This window comes from Pelobates fuscus, chromosome 7 (assembly GCF_036172605.1).
Source record: "Pelobates fuscus isolate aPelFus1 chromosome 7, aPelFus1.pri, whole genome shotgun sequence".
NCBI classification, from domain to species: domain Eukaryota; kingdom Metazoa; phylum Chordata; class Amphibia; order Anura; family Pelobatidae; genus Pelobates; species Pelobates fuscus.
In genome coordinates, this window is record NC_086323.1 from 148,676,112 (window position 1) to 148,695,692 (window position 19,581).

The 19,581-nt window shown below is 40.0% G+C and overlaps 1 protein-coding gene across 1 annotated transcript in view; it reads left to right on the plus strand.

Moving 5' to 3' along the window:
• Window positions 1-2,111: 2,111 nt before the first annotated feature.
• Window positions 2,112-19,581, plus strand: part of LMOD3 (leiomodin 3) — a 28,134-nt gene continuing 10,664 nt past the window's right edge. Inside the window, exons 1-2 of the mRNA XM_063426796.1 lie at window positions 2,112-2,593; window positions 16,704-18,185. Of these exons, the coding sequence (XP_063282866.1) occupies window positions 2,300-2,593; window positions 16,704-18,185 (1,776 nt within the window). The 5' untranslated portion in view covers window positions 2,112-2,299. The remainder of the gene's footprint in view (window positions 2,594-16,703; window positions 18,186-19,581) is intronic.

Consider the following 19,581-nt stretch of genomic DNA (forward strand, 5'->3'; position numbering starts at 1 on the left):
TCAGAACTCAAGCTGGTTTTAGCTCATCTTGTGCCATTACAGAGAGAACATATCTGAAGCATATCAGACTGGTCCCACCCATACGGGTAGTCCAGATCCGAAATGCCAGCAAGTTCTCTCTGCACGAGAGATACAGCAACCCCAGACGATCGTTTCAGCCTTGATAGGCATCATCAGTGAGGCATAGCTAATATCTCTCTAGGCACCGTGAGCAAGGGGTCCACGTCTGGATTACCCTTTAAACTTATGGAGAGAAAAAACGGGTCGCAAGAGTATTCTGAGAACGGACAGCAACTGAAATAGCCTGCCCTTCGGTAGGTCCCCGCTCAGAACTCAAGCTGGTTTTAGCTCATCTTGTGCCATTACAGAGAGAACATATCTGAAGCATATCAGACTGGTCCCACCCATACGGGTAGTCCAGATCCGAAATGCCAGCAAGTTCTCTCTGCACGAGAGATACAGCAACCCCAGACGATCGTTTCAGCCTTGTTAGGCATCATCAGTGAGGCATAGCTAATATCTCTCTAGGCACCGTGAGCAAGGGGTCCACGTCTGGATTACCCTTTAAACTTATGGAGAGAAAAAACGGGTCGCAAGAGTATTCTGAGAACGGACAGCAACTGAAATAGCCTGCCCTTCGGTAGGTCCCCGCTCAGAACTCAAGCTGGTTTTAGCTCATCTTGTGCCATTACAGAGAGAACATATCTGAAGCATATCAGACTGGTCCCACCCATACGGGTAGTCCAGATCCGAAATGCCAGCAAGTTCTCTCTGCACGAGAGATACAGCAACCCCAGACGATCGTTTCAGCCTTGTTAGGCATCATCAGTGAGGCATAGCTAATATCTCTCTAGGCACCGTGAGCAAGGGGTCCACGTCTGGATTACCCTTTAAACTTATGGAGAGAAAAAACGGGTCGCAAGAGTATTCTGAGAACGGACAGCAACTGAAATAGCCTGCCCTTCGGTAGGTCCCCGCTCAGAACTCAAGCTGGTTTTAGCTCATCTTGTGCCATTACAGAGAGAACATATCTGAAGCATATCAGACTGGTCCCACCCATACGGGTAGTCCAGATCCGAAATGCCAGCAAGTTCTCTCTGCACGAGAGATACAGCAACCCCAGACGATCGTTTCAGCCTTGTTAGGCATCATCAGTGAGGCATAGCTAATATCTCTCTAGGCACCGTGAGCAAGGGGTCCACGTCTGGATTACCCTTTAAACTTATGGAGTGAAAAAACGGGTCGCAAGAGTATTCTGAGAACGGACAGCAACTGAAATAGCCTGCCCTTCGGTAGGTCCCCGCTCAGAACTCAAGCTGCACTGATGTTTAAGTTTCTTTTAGTTATTATCATGTGTGAGTGTTTTACAGTGTTCACCACATTTTTACATTTAACAGTGTGTGGTATGCAGTATCAAAATGCTAACGATGTAGCGATGACATTATATGAGCATGATATTAAACAAACAAGGTGGGTTTGGAGCATTGCAAGGATTTTCTTGAAATTGCTTTTCCTGCATTCCAGGTTTTGTTGAAACAGACCACCTTGCATACTTAAGGAAATTCTTACAGAGCTGGTACACAATGATACTGACTGAAGGAATGAGTGAACTTTTAGCCCTGATTTGGAGAAAAGGTAGAGCAGGTCTAACTCGTTCAGTTCCATGATGAAAAATTAGAATTTTGCACTTTGTGTTTAAAGGATCAGTCAGTAGACACATGTAGGTTAAAATCTTTTTATTTTCCATAATATTAGGAAAAGCATCTTACAAGGTTATTCTTGTTTGCTTTTAAAACATATTGTGAAAATAATACATGTGCATATTTTTTAAATTAGTTTTTCATTTTATAGATTTGGTCTGGGTGAAATGAAACCTTAAAATGCACCTAGTTTCTCTCTGTTAAAGATGGACTACGAAGGCCCCTGATCTGGGTTTTGGTAAAATAGTGACACATGGCTCTGGAAGTCTCAGGAAGCTCTACAGGTGCCAGTGTATTGATTGAATCCTCTAGAAAATGACGACAAAAATATTACACAATGAGGAGGGGGAACCAGCTGTACTCAAATGTCAAAAGCCTTTGCACAGCTGACACAAGTTGCTGAAAACAGAACATGGCAAGAGGACCATAAATTCTCTACAGAGCTTCACACAGCTTAATTTAGATCCTGCATCAGCTGAAGAGCTAGTGACTTTTGTATCTGTCTCATCTGGTAAATTGTTTGCTGCCAGTACACATTAGTTCTTTTTGCTTCTGGTCTCTTGTATATTGAACATAACAATTAAACTGTAGTTGCTACAATGTCTCAGCATAGCCAAGATTCTTCTGACCTTGATGAATTGTTTGAGGATATCGATGAAGATGAAATTTTGGCAAAATTGTCTCCCGAAGAACTTCGAGAGCTTCAGAGTGAAATGGAGGTCCTAGCACCTGATCCGAAAGTACCTGTTGGGATGATACAGAAGGACCAGACGGAAAAAGTGCCAACGGGACAGTTTGATCATAGATCACTTATTGGTTATCTGCATTGGGAGAAGGAATCTACTCGAATGTTGGAAGAAGAACGGGTTCCCGTAACACTATTACCATCTGAGGTAAGCAATAACTGGAAATGTTATAAATTACAAGTAAATTGTATTGATTGTGATGATCTGTGACAAACACAGAGAGAGGAATTATGCAAAGGAGAACAATATTTGATGTAAGGTGGGATTATTTAAAAAGTCACAAGTTATTACTAAAATTCAGTGGCTCAATGCACACTAACTACTTTTAGCTCATTTTCATAGGTCTAAAGACTTGAAGTTCAAGTTAAAGTTAAAGACTTGTTCACTATAAAATGTAGCATTGGCTTCTGTTGTATAGTTGCATCTGAATATGGTCGGTGACAGAGGTTCTCAAATGTCCTCAAGAACCAGCGTAAGTCCAGCTATTATTGATGTCCTCTTTGAAACAGAATGAGATTAGCATTAAGTCATTTACCATTAGAAGTCCTTTAAGAATGTCTGATAACCACTTGTGTTAGGTATTTCAAATAAATGTCTTTAACTAAGATTGCCAGAACTGCTTTTTTATTGGACATCTCCGAATTTTCATTTGCTGTTGGACTGTCAGTATGCCTACTTAAAGATATAGTTAGATATGTAGGTTTTATATGGGAAGCAAATGGGACACAATTAGAAATATGTATTTGTATACTGTGACTTTTATCGTTTTATAGAGAATGTCAGAAACTGTGCAATAAAGATGTTCACTTTTAAAACTTGTATGCAGATATACCGTAATCATTTTATAGAATAATTAGATTCTGTATTTTTGCGCAATTGTTGTTTTCGTGTTTATTTTTATTTACTGATGTTTACATATAGATAGATATATCTCCAACTACTGATTTATTGAGGATATACCCAGTACGTACCTAATAATTACTCAAGTGCTTTAATAATACAGTATATATTCAATAATACAAACATACCTGGGGAGAGTGCCGAAAACAAGACAGACAGTAATTGCTATAAATAATATCAGCAATAGGGCCTTTCCGAGGTTTGGAGCAACAAGCAAATGAGACCACTATGGGTGTGCTTAGAATGACACATGCGTGCAAATAGTTTCACATCACATGTTGGATACTGCTTGGGGTGATTGATAGACCAATAGTGATGTCCCGAACAGTTCGCCGGGAACCGTTCGCCGGCGAACATAGCTTGTTCGTGGCGAATGCGGCGGGCGAACATATGCGATGGTCGGTCCGCCCCCTATTCGTCATGGAGGTGGGAGGGTCTGGGAGGGAGGGTCTGCTGCTGATTGGCTGGAATGTGTCTGCTGACTGTGAGGTACAGGGTCAAAGTTTACTCAATGATGACGAATAGGGGCGGACCGAACATCGCATATGTTTGCCCGCCGCGTTCGCCACGAACACGCTATGTTCGCCGGCGAACGGTTCCTGGCGAACGGTTCCCGGCGAACAGTTCGGGACATCACTATAGACCAAGTTATTCAAACACAACCACATGTAAAAAAACAAAACAAAATCATACAGGCCATTAAATGTTCCTTCTTTATTCTAGTTTTAGAGGGGTGCTGGAGCTGATTAAATTAATGTAATCAGAAAATTACTAGTATTAACATAAACACAATGGGGTTTAATAACTAATCTCAAAACTGTAGCAAATTTAAATCTGAACAGCAAAATGTAGACTACAACACCCAACCTCTGAAGGAAAAAACCCAAAACAACTGAAAAGTGTTATGTAACTGAACAAAAAGCAGGAGACAGTGGCAGCACACCGGCAATTAGGAAGCTCCCTGAAATATCCACAAAAAATAATGTAGAAAAAAAAAAAACAAGAAACAGGTTGCGCCTAATAGTGAAAAGGAAAAAAAAAACAAGAAATAGGTTGCACCTAATAGTGAACAGAAGAAAACAAAACAAGAAATAGGTTGCGCCTAATTTAGAGGGAAAAAAAACAAAACAACAAACTTGTTGTTCCTAATAGTGAGCAAAAAACAAACAAACAAGAAACAGGTTGCGCCTCATAGTGGCCCAATCTGTGACTATGGCAGATGGGCCTATCAACAATTTTTGTCCAAATCTTGCCATTCAATTCCCTACCATTTGGAGATTACTTGATAAACCCCAATGGGTGTTACTTTGTAACGACTCCCAGACGTTCATTATCCAAAGAGTTAAAATGTCTGATATATATATAAATGATCTCATTGCCATGAATTAAAGGTAACTGTTTTATTTAGTTTGTTTTGTAGTTCATGAATTGGAAAGGGAATGAATGTTTGACAATTGTAGCTAAAACTGTGTAATTCTTTTGTCCTATTTTCCCCAGTTATGCTAAACATGAGCATGTAGCTTAACCCCTTAATGACCAAACTTCTGGAATAAAAGGGAATCATGACATGTCACACATGTCATGTGTACTTAAAGGGTTAAAGTAGGCCATTTTAATAATTTAGGTGCTAGAAGGTTGTGAGCTGATATATTATCGGGTTTATTCACTAAACAATGAATTATGGTAAAATAATAAGAACGCTGTCAAAAGTAGGTCAGATCTGTCCAACACATCTTTTAATGTTTATTTTCAGCTCAGTTTTACATTTACTGGGACATTCCCAACTCCTACTGCAATACGCCAACTTCATTTTTATTTCAAGCACTTAATGGCCAAATAAAGATGTACCTTGTAAAATATTTTACAAGCAATTAAAGACATCAGAAGAACTCATAAAAACAAACAGCTTTTCTCGTTGTTCTATTTAATTCTATGTTCTATTTAATTGGTGTCACCTTTCTCATATTCAGAAAAAAAAGTTATATACTGGGATGGCTATTTACTAAACACTGGCTTGTTGCAAAGCCAGAGGTAAAAATATTTAGCAATAAAAGCGGATTGGGAAACATTCTTTAGCTGAGCTGTATGTTACAGCTTGGCTATTTTGGTCTATATTTTGCAATTCAGATTTTAATTTACTGCAAGCCCTGACTTTGTCTATTAAAGGACCACTCTAGTGCCAGGAAAACATACTCGTTTTCCTGACTCCCCGTCGGCTGAATGCGCACGCGCGGCAAGAGCTGCGCGCGCATTCAGCCGGTCACATAGGAAAGCATTCATAATGCTTTCCTATGGACGCTTGCGTGCTCTCACTGTGATTTTCACAGTGAGAAGCACGCAAGCGCCTCTAGCAGCTGTCAGTGAGACAGCCACTAGAGGAAATAGGGGAAGGCTTAACCCATTCACAAACATAGCAGTTTCTCTGAAACTGCTATGTTTATGAAAAAATGGGTTAACCCTAGAAGGACCTGGCACCCAGACCACTTCATTAAGCTGAAGTGGTCTGGGTGCCTAGAGTGGTCCTTTAAACCAAAATAACTATTCTCAAAAGGTTTGCCATCCCTTGTTCTGTTCTCAGTGTAGTAAATACCTGTGAAATGTGTTTTGTTTTTCTTTGTAATCGGTCTTTTAGCGACAGGAACATCAATTCTATTTTATGTTTCGATGTCATATATTTATATTTTAAGATTGTATGCCAACAGAATTCTCTGAATTCAGACAAAAGGGTTGAATTGCAAACAGATCGTAATTTGTTCGGACCAAATTAGTATAGATGATGCTATTGCATTCTATGTCCACTACGAAATAAAAAAAAGAGCCTTGCTTCTTAAGAGAAAAGCACCTCAATCAGCAAAATACGAGTATAAGCAATTGTCATACACAAATCCTATATTAAAAAAAAAAAAAAGGATTCCATATTTATCTATCACTGAAGAATTGTAGCCACCTTCACTCTAAAGAAACACGATGTTAAAATTAAAAGGAAAAAAATTCACCTGTTCTACAAACCTCTGTATTATTTGCCCACCATCAGTGCAAGCAACTACGAGGCAAATGATGAAAATAATAATAAAGAAATTATAAAAAGAGTATACATTTAATAAATAATAATACATTTTCGATTATATTAATTGATATACTATAAATGTATTACTTTAAATGTTTTACTCTTTACAAAATGAACCTTTTCTTTTTCTCCCCAGAATTTAGGGGTCAATCTGGTGACAATGACATGTGTTTGTAATGATAACTTGTATTAAAGGGACACTCCACTCCCCAAATACAAAATAAATAAAAATCCCTATTTAATAAATATACCCTGTGACGGACAGCCTGGCACCCCGACTGGGTGCCTCCACCAATCGCTACACACCATAAGCACTGTAGCCCATTAGCTGCCGCAGCCTGGCTGGGGTCTCGCCGTCCCTTCCCACCTTGGACAAAACTCCTGGATCCAGCTCCCAGTGGGAAGGCCTCTTCTCCAAGAGAGTCTAGAAGGTATAGCTGTAAAGCTCTTACAAGAGTTAGTGATTATAGCCTGTATAGTAATCCGAAGCAGCTATAGCTGGTATAGCTGTTCCCTACAATCACAAGACGAGGCTGCGTGTTGAGGGTGAAGTGGACTGATTTATTAGTAGCCACATTGGCCTTTTATGCAAGTCCCCATGCAAGGGTTACTCCTACATGGACCTTGTGGGGAACTATAGTATAAGGTCACAGACCAATTACAACAGTGTTTAAAGGCATGACACTCCCATATGCAAACATACAATCCCTCCCCTCCTGGGAGATAATTGGGTCAGATACTGTATTAACTCAATTATCTCCAGGCAGAAAAAAGTTAAAATTTCTATTGAAATCTGCACTTTTTGCAAAATGAAAAAAAAGAGGACACACTTCACACATAAAGCTTTTCAGCAAGCGAAAATGCTTTAGGGGTCTGGAGTGCCCCTTTAAGATAGGCTGGCTGTCTGCTGATTTGGGCCAACCGACTTGTGTAAGTTCTGTAGAACGGAATATGCAGGCAGATAGTGGCTAATTCTGTTGAAACAGGTAGTTCTGTTGCCCATATCCATAATCTGGTCCCTTACTTACAGCATTCAGTTGAATTTTGTGGACTACTTTCAAATAAATTTCAGAAGTTCGCTTGGTCCATTTTTTGTTCAATGAAGTGAACAAAGTCCATATTTTCAGTACGACATGCAACTTGATTGCCCTGGAAAGGTGTATCATTGGAGCTACAATACATATTACCTTTAGTGAATAAACCTCAAAGCATAAAAAAGAAAAGAAAGTCAATGTTGAAATTAACCCTTTCAAATCTGGGATTTATGTAAAGTGCTGGATAAAAAGTGTTAATTTCTCGGTAAAAAAAAAAAAATGGAAAATCCTTTTTCCTAAAATCCTAAATCTATCCTGTATCTAATGTAATCCAGTCCTAACAGTAATTAAATATGTACAGCTGTCTCTGTCATTAGTGCACATAAATACACTAATTACCGAATTGTGAACTGGAATAATAATGAGATATTGCAGTTACTTGCATGGGAGAATATTAGGGTTTTTTCAATAAAATGGAAATGACGTAGAATTGACACCGGAATTGCAAATAAGCCTGGCTGAAAAGTTGGTGTATTTCCCTAATTTGGCAACTTTGCACTAAAATTTGCAATTTGGCAAATCTTTTTAGGGTTCATTTGCAAAACACTGAATTGCAGTAATTTAAAAATCAAATTGCAAAATTTAGACAATAATTATCATTTATAATGATAAGCTATTTTGAAGAAAAAAAATCTAATGCAACAGTAATTTTGCAATAACATTTTGTAATTTGATTTTTAATACTGCACAAATTTGCTATTATGTGGGACTGATTTCCTAAAGACACGTTAAAGCCGGGTACAAGTTTGTAGAATGCCGTTTAGTTTGGTTACCATATGTCCAGTGGAACATTTGCTCAGACAAATGGTTTGTGGGACCTCATGCTCTTTAAATCATTGTCCTATGTGTTTATTACATCATGTGTTGTTTTCATTAGGTTATTCAGTAACCCAATACAACACTCACATGGTCCTTTCACTAAAGTGGGAATTGTCATAATCTCAAAGTGAATTTCAAGGCCAAAACATTGGAGAAAAAATCTCCTAGCCAACTGCGCTTACAATTCCAAAACTGCCTTAAATTTGTAATTACTTAAAATTTTTGTCAATTCTTATTTTGGTAAATAACCATGACAGTTTTATTTGATTACATAAGACAACATTTAAAAATGAAAAAAAAAAAACCAACAACTAATAAATACATTTGTCTTGATAAAACCCAACATTAACACCGTAACATGCTGAGGAATAGTGGTGCTATATAAATTATGATAATATTAATAATATATGTAGAACAGATACAAACTTTTTATTGTGTAAATGTATTTTTGTTGGAAGTTACATTTGGGTAAATGTATTTTATTGGAAGTTATTGAGCGTTACAAAGTTCACAGCATCTGTGTCAGTCTGAGAATATTATGTTACAGTTCAAAGCATATTATCTTTCTCAACCCTTAAGCCATTACTACCCATAAATACATACAAAGTCCTCTAACCCGAAGTATCTCTTAGTACCCCTTAACCATTTCAGCAGAGGGATTTTCCAAAAATACTACAGATCACTCAGTGAGGGAAGTTCTCTCTCTGTTTCTGATGCAGAATCAGATTGTGATAGAAAGTTCAACCACAGATATGGGCAGTGCTCTCTTTGAATTAGGGCCAAGTTCTTTATATGATAGCTAACTAGATCACTCCTGCTGGTGACAAATGGTAGGACATAGCCCATTGTCCAGCGCTACGGAATTTGTTGGCGCTATATAAATAAAATAATAATAATAATAATAATAATAGCATGGCAAGGATCCTGGTAAACCATTTTGTCAATATTAATACATCAAAGTGGCTGGAGGGGCTTGGGGCTAATAGATATATGCTGAAAAGGGACAATATTGTATCATGTTGAGTGGACAGTGAACATGGACATTCTTATAAAAACCATGAGAAATATCTGATATTAACTAGCAGACTTGCATAGTATTTACATATTTGACTTTCACCGTAGGAATGTACATCTTCTAACGGACCTATAGAAAAAAACACAAAAAAAAAACCCTACAACATTCTATGAATATATACATGCATCCACGAAATCACATTGGAAAAGCACAAAGGTCTACCAGAATAAACGTATCCCTTCCCTTCCAACACACATCCTCCTTATAGACTTGTGATTTCTCATCATTCTACCATAGAAGGTACAGCATTGTATCAGGAGAAGAATTGCTAGAAGGACTCAGGTGTTAAGGTTGGTTTCTTATTAGTAGCAGTGTAAGGTGTGATCGTTGGACATTAATGGGTATCTTGACTTTTCTGATGGCACTTAGATACAATGTAAAATGTAAAACATTGCAGTTTTAGAGAAAATGCGTGCATTGCAGCACTAAGACTGCTATTGGCCACTAGAGGCTCTTCCGGAATGTTACCAGACTTTTGGTCCGGTAACTGACACTGGACATCCTCATGCTCTTTCCCCATGCTATTTCCCCATAGGAGCCGAGAACCTGTGCCAAGGGACATCAGTACTGGGATCAAGTAAGTAAATAAAGGGTGTTTAACGCTATATTCACCGACGCAGTGGAGGAGGAGCAGGAAGCACAGGGAGTTAGAGTGCGAGGAATACAGCTGTCTATTCCAGGCACTATGGTATCCCTTTAATCTCTTTTTACCAGACAACAATAATGAAGTTTAGGCGAGCTGACGAGTTGCCAATAAAGTCACTTAGGCAGCCGGTAAGTATAGAAAATATAAAACAAAAACAGATAGGGGGCGCTCCAAATAGTGAATCAAGGCAATAAAAATACTTATACAGACTGGTTCTTCAATTCATATGTACAACAACCTAAATGTCAAAGACAATAGCACATAGCATAATACTGTATGGTGGAAAGAATTATTTAGAACAGTATGTCAATTGCCAACTCACAATCTGCAGAGCCACGTATAGTAGGCTCTGACTATAATCGCATGCTCTGATGTCTCAGGAAATACACCTCCGCTCTCAATGCCTACTATACGTGGCTCTGCAGATTGTGAGTTGGCAATTGACATACTGTTCTAAATAATTCTTTCCACCATACAGTATTATGCTATGTGCTATTGTCTTTGACATTTAGGTGGTGTACATATGAATTGAAGAACCAGTCTGTATAAGTATTTTTATTGCCTTGATTCACTATTTGGAGCGCCCCCTGTTTTTGTTTTATATTTTAACTTTGTGTTTTTTAAGTGGTTTTTAAACACTGGGGAAGTCGCACCTATTAAGAGAGCAACTGAAACACCTCACCTCACTTGCACTTTGTGTGTTAAGGTTTTTTCTACACTTGTATAGAAAATATAAACATTATTATTATTATGTTATTATTTATATAGCTCCAACAAATTCTGCAGCGCTTTACAGTGGGTGGACGAACAAACATGTAATTGTAACCAGACAAGTTGGACACACAGGAACATTGAGCCCTGCTCAATGAGCTTACATGCTAGAGCTAGTGAGATAAAGTGACACAAAAGGTAAGGATAGTATTAGACTAATGACAGTTGCAAGAGAGGAATCAGTTGGGCGCTATTAACAGTTTAATTGATACGCTTTTATGAAGAAGTGGGGTTTTTAATGATTTTTTGAAGGAGTGGAGACTGGGAGAGCATCTAACAGAGGAGGGAAGTAAGTTCCACAGGAACGGTGCAGCCCTCGAGAAGTCTTGAAGGTGAGCATCAGCGGTGGGAGTATGGACAGAAGATAGACGTAAGTCTTCAGCAGAACGTAAGGGCCTAGACGGGACATACTTGAGTATTAGGGAGGATAGATAGGTGGGAGCAGCATTATGTAGAGATTTGAAAGCACGAACCAGAATTTTAATATCTTACAGGAAGCCAATGTAGAGATTGAGGCGTGGGCGGTGCAGGCAACAGGAAAATGAGCCTCGCCGCCGCATTCATTATGGTCTGTAACAATGCAAGTTGGGAGCACGTTGGGAGCACGTAAGGAGCACTGAGAAGCAGATTATAGTAGTCAAAGCGAGAAAGGACAGTGGAATAGACCCACACCTTAGTAGCATCTGGCATTAAGTAGGGTCGGATGCGTGCAATGTTTTTGAGATTGAAGCGGCAGGATTTGGCGATAGACTGAACATGAGGCGTGAAGGAGAGGTCGGAGTCAAAGAGAGCACCTAGGCAGTGAGCTTGTGTGGTGGAGCTGATGTTAGCACCGTTGACATGGAGGGAGACAGACACAGGAGTAGCAACACTTGAGAGAGGAAAGACCATAATTTCAGTTAGGTCAAGTTGAGTTTAAGTAAGTGGGCAGCCATCCAGTAAGAAATAGCAGAGAGGCAGTCAGAGACAGTAGTCAAGAGGGACGGGGAGAGATCAGGAGAGGACAGATAGATTTGCGTGTCATCCACATAGAAATGATATTGGAAGCCAAAAGAGCTAATGAGTTTACCAAGGGAGGCAGTATAGATGGAGAACAGTAGGGGGCCAAGGACTGAACCTTGGGGGACACCAACAGAGAGGAGTTGGGGAGAAGAAGCAGAACCAGAGAAATAAACACTGAAAGAGCGCTGGGAGAGGTAGGAGGAGCACCAGGAGAGAGCAATATCTTGTAGACCGATATTGCGGAGGATGAGAAGAAGCTGTTGATGATCAACAGTGTCAAAAGCTGCAGAAAGGTCAAGGAGAATTAGGATAGAGTAGTGACCACGAGATTTTGCAGTGAATAGATCATTGGATACTTTAGTTAGTCCCGTTTCTACAGAGTGCTTAGCACGGAAACCAGACTGAAGCGAGTCTGGCAGAGAGTTGGACTCGAGGAAGTCTGTCAATCTCGCATACACTAACCCAAATGTACCCCATGTTCCCCCTGTCATGGGGGGGCAAGTGGTGGCCTGATGGCCACCGGATGGACCCCCCATGCGGGAGGCTATCTACCGGTCAGACGTGGCGAGGGAGCTGTGTTCTCTCTGATCTGCTCGCATGCCATTTGCTGATGCCGGGAGCGGGAATATGACATCATATTCCGGCTCCCGGCAGCAGTAGACAGCCCGGGCAGTGCCAGCTCCCTCGCCACGTCTGACAGGTAGACAGACGCCCACCTCATTGAAGCCCCACTGGACCCCAGGGATAGGTCCACGTCAGCTCTCCAGATAGGGAGACTGGGTGGACATTTGTAAATGTTACAAATATGAATAATTTGTGTGTTTCTGTGAGTGTATGTGTGTGTGTCTGTGAGTGTCTGAGTATGTGTGTGCATCTATGAGTGTGTGTGAGTAAGTGTGTGTGTGCATGCGTTTATATATGCATACGAGTGTATAATTTTTTTATGGGGGGTGGATCTTGGGTGAGTTCCCACACTTTTTTCCCCAGGACTTGACCCCTGGTCGTACACACATTTGCAGGCAGTCACACACAGTTACAGACAGTTACCGCTTTCCATTATGGGCTGGAAGGAAATGCAGGGGCACAGTGGGGTGCAGGGTAGTGTGGAGGTGGGTGGGGGAGAAGGGGTAGTGTAGTTGTAGGTGGGGGAGCAGGGGTAGTGTATTGGTAGGTGGGGAGCAGGGGCACAGTGGAGGAGGGTGGGGAAGCAGGGGCACAGTGGGTAGGTGGGGGAGCAGGGGCACAGTAAAGGAGTGTCAGAGAGCAGGGGCACAGTGGAGGAGGGTGGGTGAGCAGGGGCACATTGGATCGTGGGGGAGCAGGGGCACAGTGGAGAGAGCAGGGACTTATCCTGCTTCCCTTCAAGGGTTCGGCCATTTAGCTCCGCCCCACCTGCAGCTTAGCTCCGCCTCCTTTGCCTTCTGTGATAGACCCGAAATCCTCCACCCGGGTGCTGCGCGGCCATGCTACACAGCGCAGCCAGCATTACAGGAGTGCTCTGAGCACCCCTCACACCTGTCATTCCAGGGAGTGTGTGAGCTGTCTCGGTCTTATGGTGCCACCTGCTGCCATGACGTCCTGTGCGGCCGCACAGCTCGCACAACCCTAAGGCCGGCCCTGGTCACGAGGAGCAGAGTATATATATATATATATATAATTGATTCAAATTAATTTTATATATTATTTATATACAGGTATATTATTTTACCAAATACATATTGGGGACCTGCCTGACAACCCAGGCAGAAATACCAGGGGATTTTATTAGCAAGTTTTATATTTGATCCTGTAACTTTACAAAACCCCATAAAATCTGTATATGGGGGTACTGTTTTACTCGTGATACATTGCTGAACACATATATAAGTGTCTTAGAGCAGTAAAGCATATAGAGATGATGATACCATCATTGAAAGGGCAGTTTTTGTGTGAAAACCCCCCAAATATGAATGCTAACTTTAGATGAGTTTGTGACTGATTTCTTAAAAGGTCTGGACATACCCCATTTGAATACCCTGGGTTGTCTACTTTTGCAAATGGTATGTCATGATGGGGGTAATTTTCACTCCTGGGTTGCTATACTGTCTCAATTGCAATATAGGCCCAGCAAACCAATCTGGAAAATTTAAATTGGTAAAAACTGAAATTGGCAAGCTCTTTATTTGATCCTGTAACTTTCCAAAACACCAATCTCTACACATACAGGGAGTGCAGAATTATTAGGCAAATTAGTATTTTGACCACATCATCCTCTTTATGCATGTTGTCTTACTCCAAGCTGTATAGGCTCGAAAGCCTACTACCATTTAAGCATATTAGGTGATGTGCATCTCTGTAATGAGAAGGGGTGTGGTCTAATGACATCAACACCCTATATCAGGTGTGCATAATTATTAGGCAACTTCCTTTCCTTTGGCAAAATGGGTCAAAAGAAGGACTTGACAGGCTCAGAAAAGTCAAAAATAGTGAGATATCTTGCAGAGGGATGCAGCACTTTTAAAATTGCAAAGCTTCTGAAGCGTGATAATCGAACAATCAAGCGTTTCATTCAAAATAGTCAACAGGGTCGCAAGAAGCGTGTGGAGAAACCAAGGCGCAAAATAACTGCCCATGAACTGAGAAAAGTCAAGGGTGCAGCTGCCAATATGCCACTTGCCACCAGTTTGGCCATATTTCAGAGCTGCAACATCACTGGAGTGCCCAAAAGCACAAGGTGTGCAATACTCAGAGACATGGCCAAGGTAAGAAAGGTAAGACGACCACCACTGAACAAGACACACAAGCTGAAACGTCAAGACTGGGCCAAGAAATATCTCAAGACTGATTTTTCGAAGGTTTTATGGACTGATGAAATGAGAGTGAGTCTTGATGGGCCAGATGGATGGACCCGTGGCTGGATTGCTAAAGGGCAGAGAGCTCCAGTCCGACTCAGACGCCAGCAAGGTGGAGGTGGAGTACTGGTTTGGGCTGGTATCATCAAAGATGAGCTTGTGGGGCCTTTTCGGGTTGAGGATGGAGTCAAGCTCAACTCCCAATCCTACTGCCAGTTTCTGGAAGACACCTTCTTCAAGCAGTGGCACAGGAAGAAGTCTGCATCCTTCAAGAAAAACATGATTTTCATGCAGGACAATGCTCCATCACACGCGTCCAAGTACTCCACAGCGTGGCTGGCAAGAAAGGGTATAAAAGAAGAAAATCTAATGACATGGCCTCCTTGTTCACCTGATCTGAACCCCATTGAGAACCTGTGGTCCATCATCAAATGTGAGATTTACAAGGAGGGAAAACAGTACACCTCTCTGAACAGTGTCTGGGAGGCTGTGGTTGCTGCTGCACGCAATGTTGATGGTGAACAGATCAAAACACTGACAGAATCCATGGATGGCAGGCTTTTGAGTGTCCTTGCAAAGAAAGGTGGCTATATTGGTCACTGATTTGTTTTTGTTATGTTTTTGAATGTCAGAAATGTATATTTGTGAATGTTGAGATGTTATATTGGTTTCACTGGTAAAAATAAATAATTGAAATGGGTTTATATTTGTTTTTTGTTAAGTTGCCTAATAATTATGCACAGTAATAGTCACCTGCACACACAGATATCCCCCTAAAATAGCTATAACTAAAAACAAACTAAAAACTACTTCCAAAAATATTCAGCTTTGATATTAATGAGTTTTTTGGGTTCATTGAGAACATGGTTGTTGTTCAATAATAAAATTAATCCTCAAAAATACAACTTGCCTAATAATTCTGCACTCCCTGTATGTGTGTTTTATGTTTACAGGGTTTTATGTTTACAGTAAAAGCTAACAGTATTATGACATTCATAGTTAATATGCCATGCAGAACTTGAAAAATAACATTTCTTTATTTCTCAGACTTTTTTTATAGTCTATTCATATTAATTAGTGTTCTATATATAAATATTTGATGTGAAAACGAAGCCCTGTTTCTCTTGAGCAAAACAATATATGTCAGGTCAATTCCAAATGTTTTGGTCAAAACTTCGTCAGTACAATTGTCTCCGTCTTTAACATGTTAAAATGTTCATATTTAGAATTAAATCTAGTTACAAACACTGGACCAATGTTCTTCTCCATTTCTTTACCATTATTTTAAGAGCTAGAACTTTCCTCCTTACATAACTGGAATGGTTTTGGCGTTTCTCTTTATGATGTAGATGGTATTCAGTGTTGCTGCTGGATCAATATCTGGAAATATATGTTATCTTCTATCCTTCCCTCCCACCTTAACATAAGCCTTACGTAAATCAAACGGTGGGTAGCTTTTCTCTTAAAAGTGATAAATCAGGGTAGGGCCTCTTTATCAGAGTCTAGGGGTGTACACTTTCTAATTTGTATAAATTGTCCAAGAGAGACATTTTGAATCCATTAGGGGTGGTTCACACTGGTATCTGTCAGGTAGCCAATAACATTCACTGTTTTGTATTTATTTTAGTGGTCAATTATTTAGATGTCCCCATTACAGTTAAATTTAGGAAGTCTATGTGTGCTATTCCAGTATTGTTATTATTGATGTACGATAAGAACAGAACAATATCTGATTGCTCTCTATCCCAAATCATAATATTAGATAGACTTTGCAATGGCACTGATTGTAATGTTTGCCAAGACATCTATTCATTAAACAAACAGATATAAAGTACAACTGATATGCAATAGAAGGGAGAAGGGAAAAAAAAATCTCCACATTGGTGGATCTTAGAATATTTCTCAGTTTATCTACTTCATCCTATATTTTGCAAGTCGACCACAACTCATTGTTAGGTGTTTTTGTTTTGTTTTTATTTTATTACAAGTTTGTCTAGTATATTAAAACAATCGGTATAAATGTTTTATTGTTTGTATTGTTTTTAATTTCAGAGAAATATAGCAAAGGCCGAGACAGAACAAGCAATAAGCCAAGAAGACAATGAAGAGAAACAAGATGTGCTAGAAACACTACTGGTCAATAAAACTGAAGAGCAAGAAGAACAGATAGAAGAAACAATCACAAATCAGACCAAAGATGATCAAGAAATATCACAAACAAGCAACAGTTCAGACCAGGAACCAGAAAGCACGTGTAATACCGAAGTTCTTGAGCAAAACTGTGAAAGTCCTCCAGCCCCTATAGAGGATGAAGACTCTTCTAACACAATCACAAGAAAGCCATGCTCAGAGCCTAGCACCAATGGAATTGAGATAGCAGATGACATTTCAGATTCTCTTGACAAAAGTGATGATAAAAAGCCTGTCGAGAAGGTGTCCAAATTGAATATCCCAAAGAAGTTGGCAGTTGATGCTAGCTTTATTAAGATGAGCGCAAGGCCATCAGGTAATCAAACCAATTTAGATAGGACATTGCATAACATACGAGAAAACAACCCAGACATAAAAGAAGTCAATTTGAATAATATTGAGAATATACCCAAGGAAATGCTAGTTAACTACGTCAATGCCCTGAAGAAAAACAAGCACGTAAAAATGTTCAGCATGACAAACGTTGGTGCAGACGACAGCGTGGCATTTGCTCTGGCAAACATGTTGCGGGAAAATAGAAGCATTGCAACATTAAATATTGAGTCTAACTTCATCTCAGGCAAAGGGATTATAGCCATCATAAGATGTCTGCAGTTTAATGAGTACTTAACAGAGCTGAGATTCCACAATCAAAGACACATGCTTGGCCACCATGCAGAGATGGAGATTTCAAGACTTTTGAAAGCCAACCATACTCTTTTGAAAATGGGATATCATTTTGAGCTACCAGGTCCTAGAATGGTTGTTACCAACTTGCTTACCAGAAATTTAGACAAACAAAGGCAGAAGAGGAAGGAAGTGCAAAAAAAACAGCAGAAACAAGATCAAGAAGAGATCATATCTTTGCTGGAGAATGGTTTTGTAGATATTCCACCAGAACTATGGGAGATGTTAGGTAGACCTCTCCCCAGTGCGCAAATGGAAACAATTCCAGAGGAGCCAAACCCTCCGGTATTACAAAGTATAAGACTAAGAAAAAATAACGAAAATACTATGAAGATCCCAGAAAGCCAGAGTCAACCTGCACAGCCTCCACCTTTCCAAGCTGTGAAGTTAAAGAAGCCACAAACCAAATCCATAGCTCAAAAGTTACGGGAGCAAGAGGAGAAAACCAGCCTCCGAGACATGATACAACTCAGAAGAGCAAGACCCAAATCTAGTACATCAGAAAATTCGCAAACGTCTGAGAAAACAAATCTCAAAGATGTAATAAAGACCCTTAAACCCGTGCCCAGGAATCGTCCACCTCCTCTTGTAAATCTCACTCCCAGAGATGAACTTCTCAAAGATATCCGTCAGAGTAATGTGGCATATCTTAAAGCGGTGAGCATTAAACTTAATTTTACTTTTTTCTTCTTATTCCACAAGCTATAATATATTAATGGTTTACTCTAAACTTCATCATAATCAATACAGTTCATCGATGTGGTTGTCAGGCAAAGAATTTCTGGGTGCCATTCATGTAACTAAAATCTGTACTGTAAAGCAAAGAATTTCAACACCACATAATCAATAGGTGTAGCATTCATTAAGGATATTTGCAGACAGAACAGGTGGGAGCATTAGTACCCACCTGCCACCACGAGAACTTAAGCCTGCCTTGCTCTCTTGGGTGTCTAATTAATTTTATAAATTGAAGTGATTGTAAGCAATGGTAAGTCATATGTGCCTTTGCTGTCTATGCACTGCTTCTTGAAACAAAGGGACAAATCTCCTTTACTAGACCACCAGGGAAGAACTCCACATTCCTCTGCCGGTAAAGGTAGACAATAGGTAGAAATTTATCAAACTTTTCCCGGGCCAGATAAACCTATTGTTTCTCATGGCAGGGTGTAATACTAACAGACCCACCATATCTCCCTATTACTATTGTAACCATTAGTGACATGGAATAACTCATCAACTGTTGGACCGCCCTCCATTTATAGGATACAATAACAATTTGTTACAGTACAAAATATTCCAACCACTGTTTCAAATCTATGATCCTGGTCACATTTAAGTTTTAAACTCTTTCACTGACATATCTTGCGATACTAAAAAAGGATGATATGTTTTTATTACAATTCATACAAAGACCAAGCATATATGCTAAAGGGAATAACAAATATGGCTATTTTTTATATTATTTTTTCTTTGTTTGGACATATTGGGAGACTAACTTTTTTTTAGACACTGATGAGTAATCATGTATCTTTCAATATAAAATTCAAGGTCTGAAATATTTATATTGATGAAAAAATATAATATTTGTTCCATAACATAGGAACAAAATTAAATCACCCCGCGACGGTGGTCCCATTTGTCCCCAGAGGAGCAGGGACGGCAACCAAATCAGCAGCCAAAACCTGAGGCGGCTCCGAAATCTCCGGGTTTCCAGACCACCATACCTCAGCAGCACCACTTGCTGCATCTGCTGGACTCATAAATCTACCATGTCGTTGACAGTTTGTTTTTGCTTTTGTTCTCCTTCTCTCTTTCTTTCGGATTGTTGCTTTTATTTTTGCTTATATTTCTGATATAGAGCACCCGCACTAGCACCTGTAGCCATGGACACCCTATGGCGACTCACATAAAGCTCATTTGAGTATCCCCCCCAGGGGTAACAGGGGTCACATAGAATACAGCAGACGGGCACATTAGGCCACCCGCTACGGCTCAACATCAGGGGGATAGACACTAACACACCAGAACCGGCACTGTAGGCCATCAAACCCCA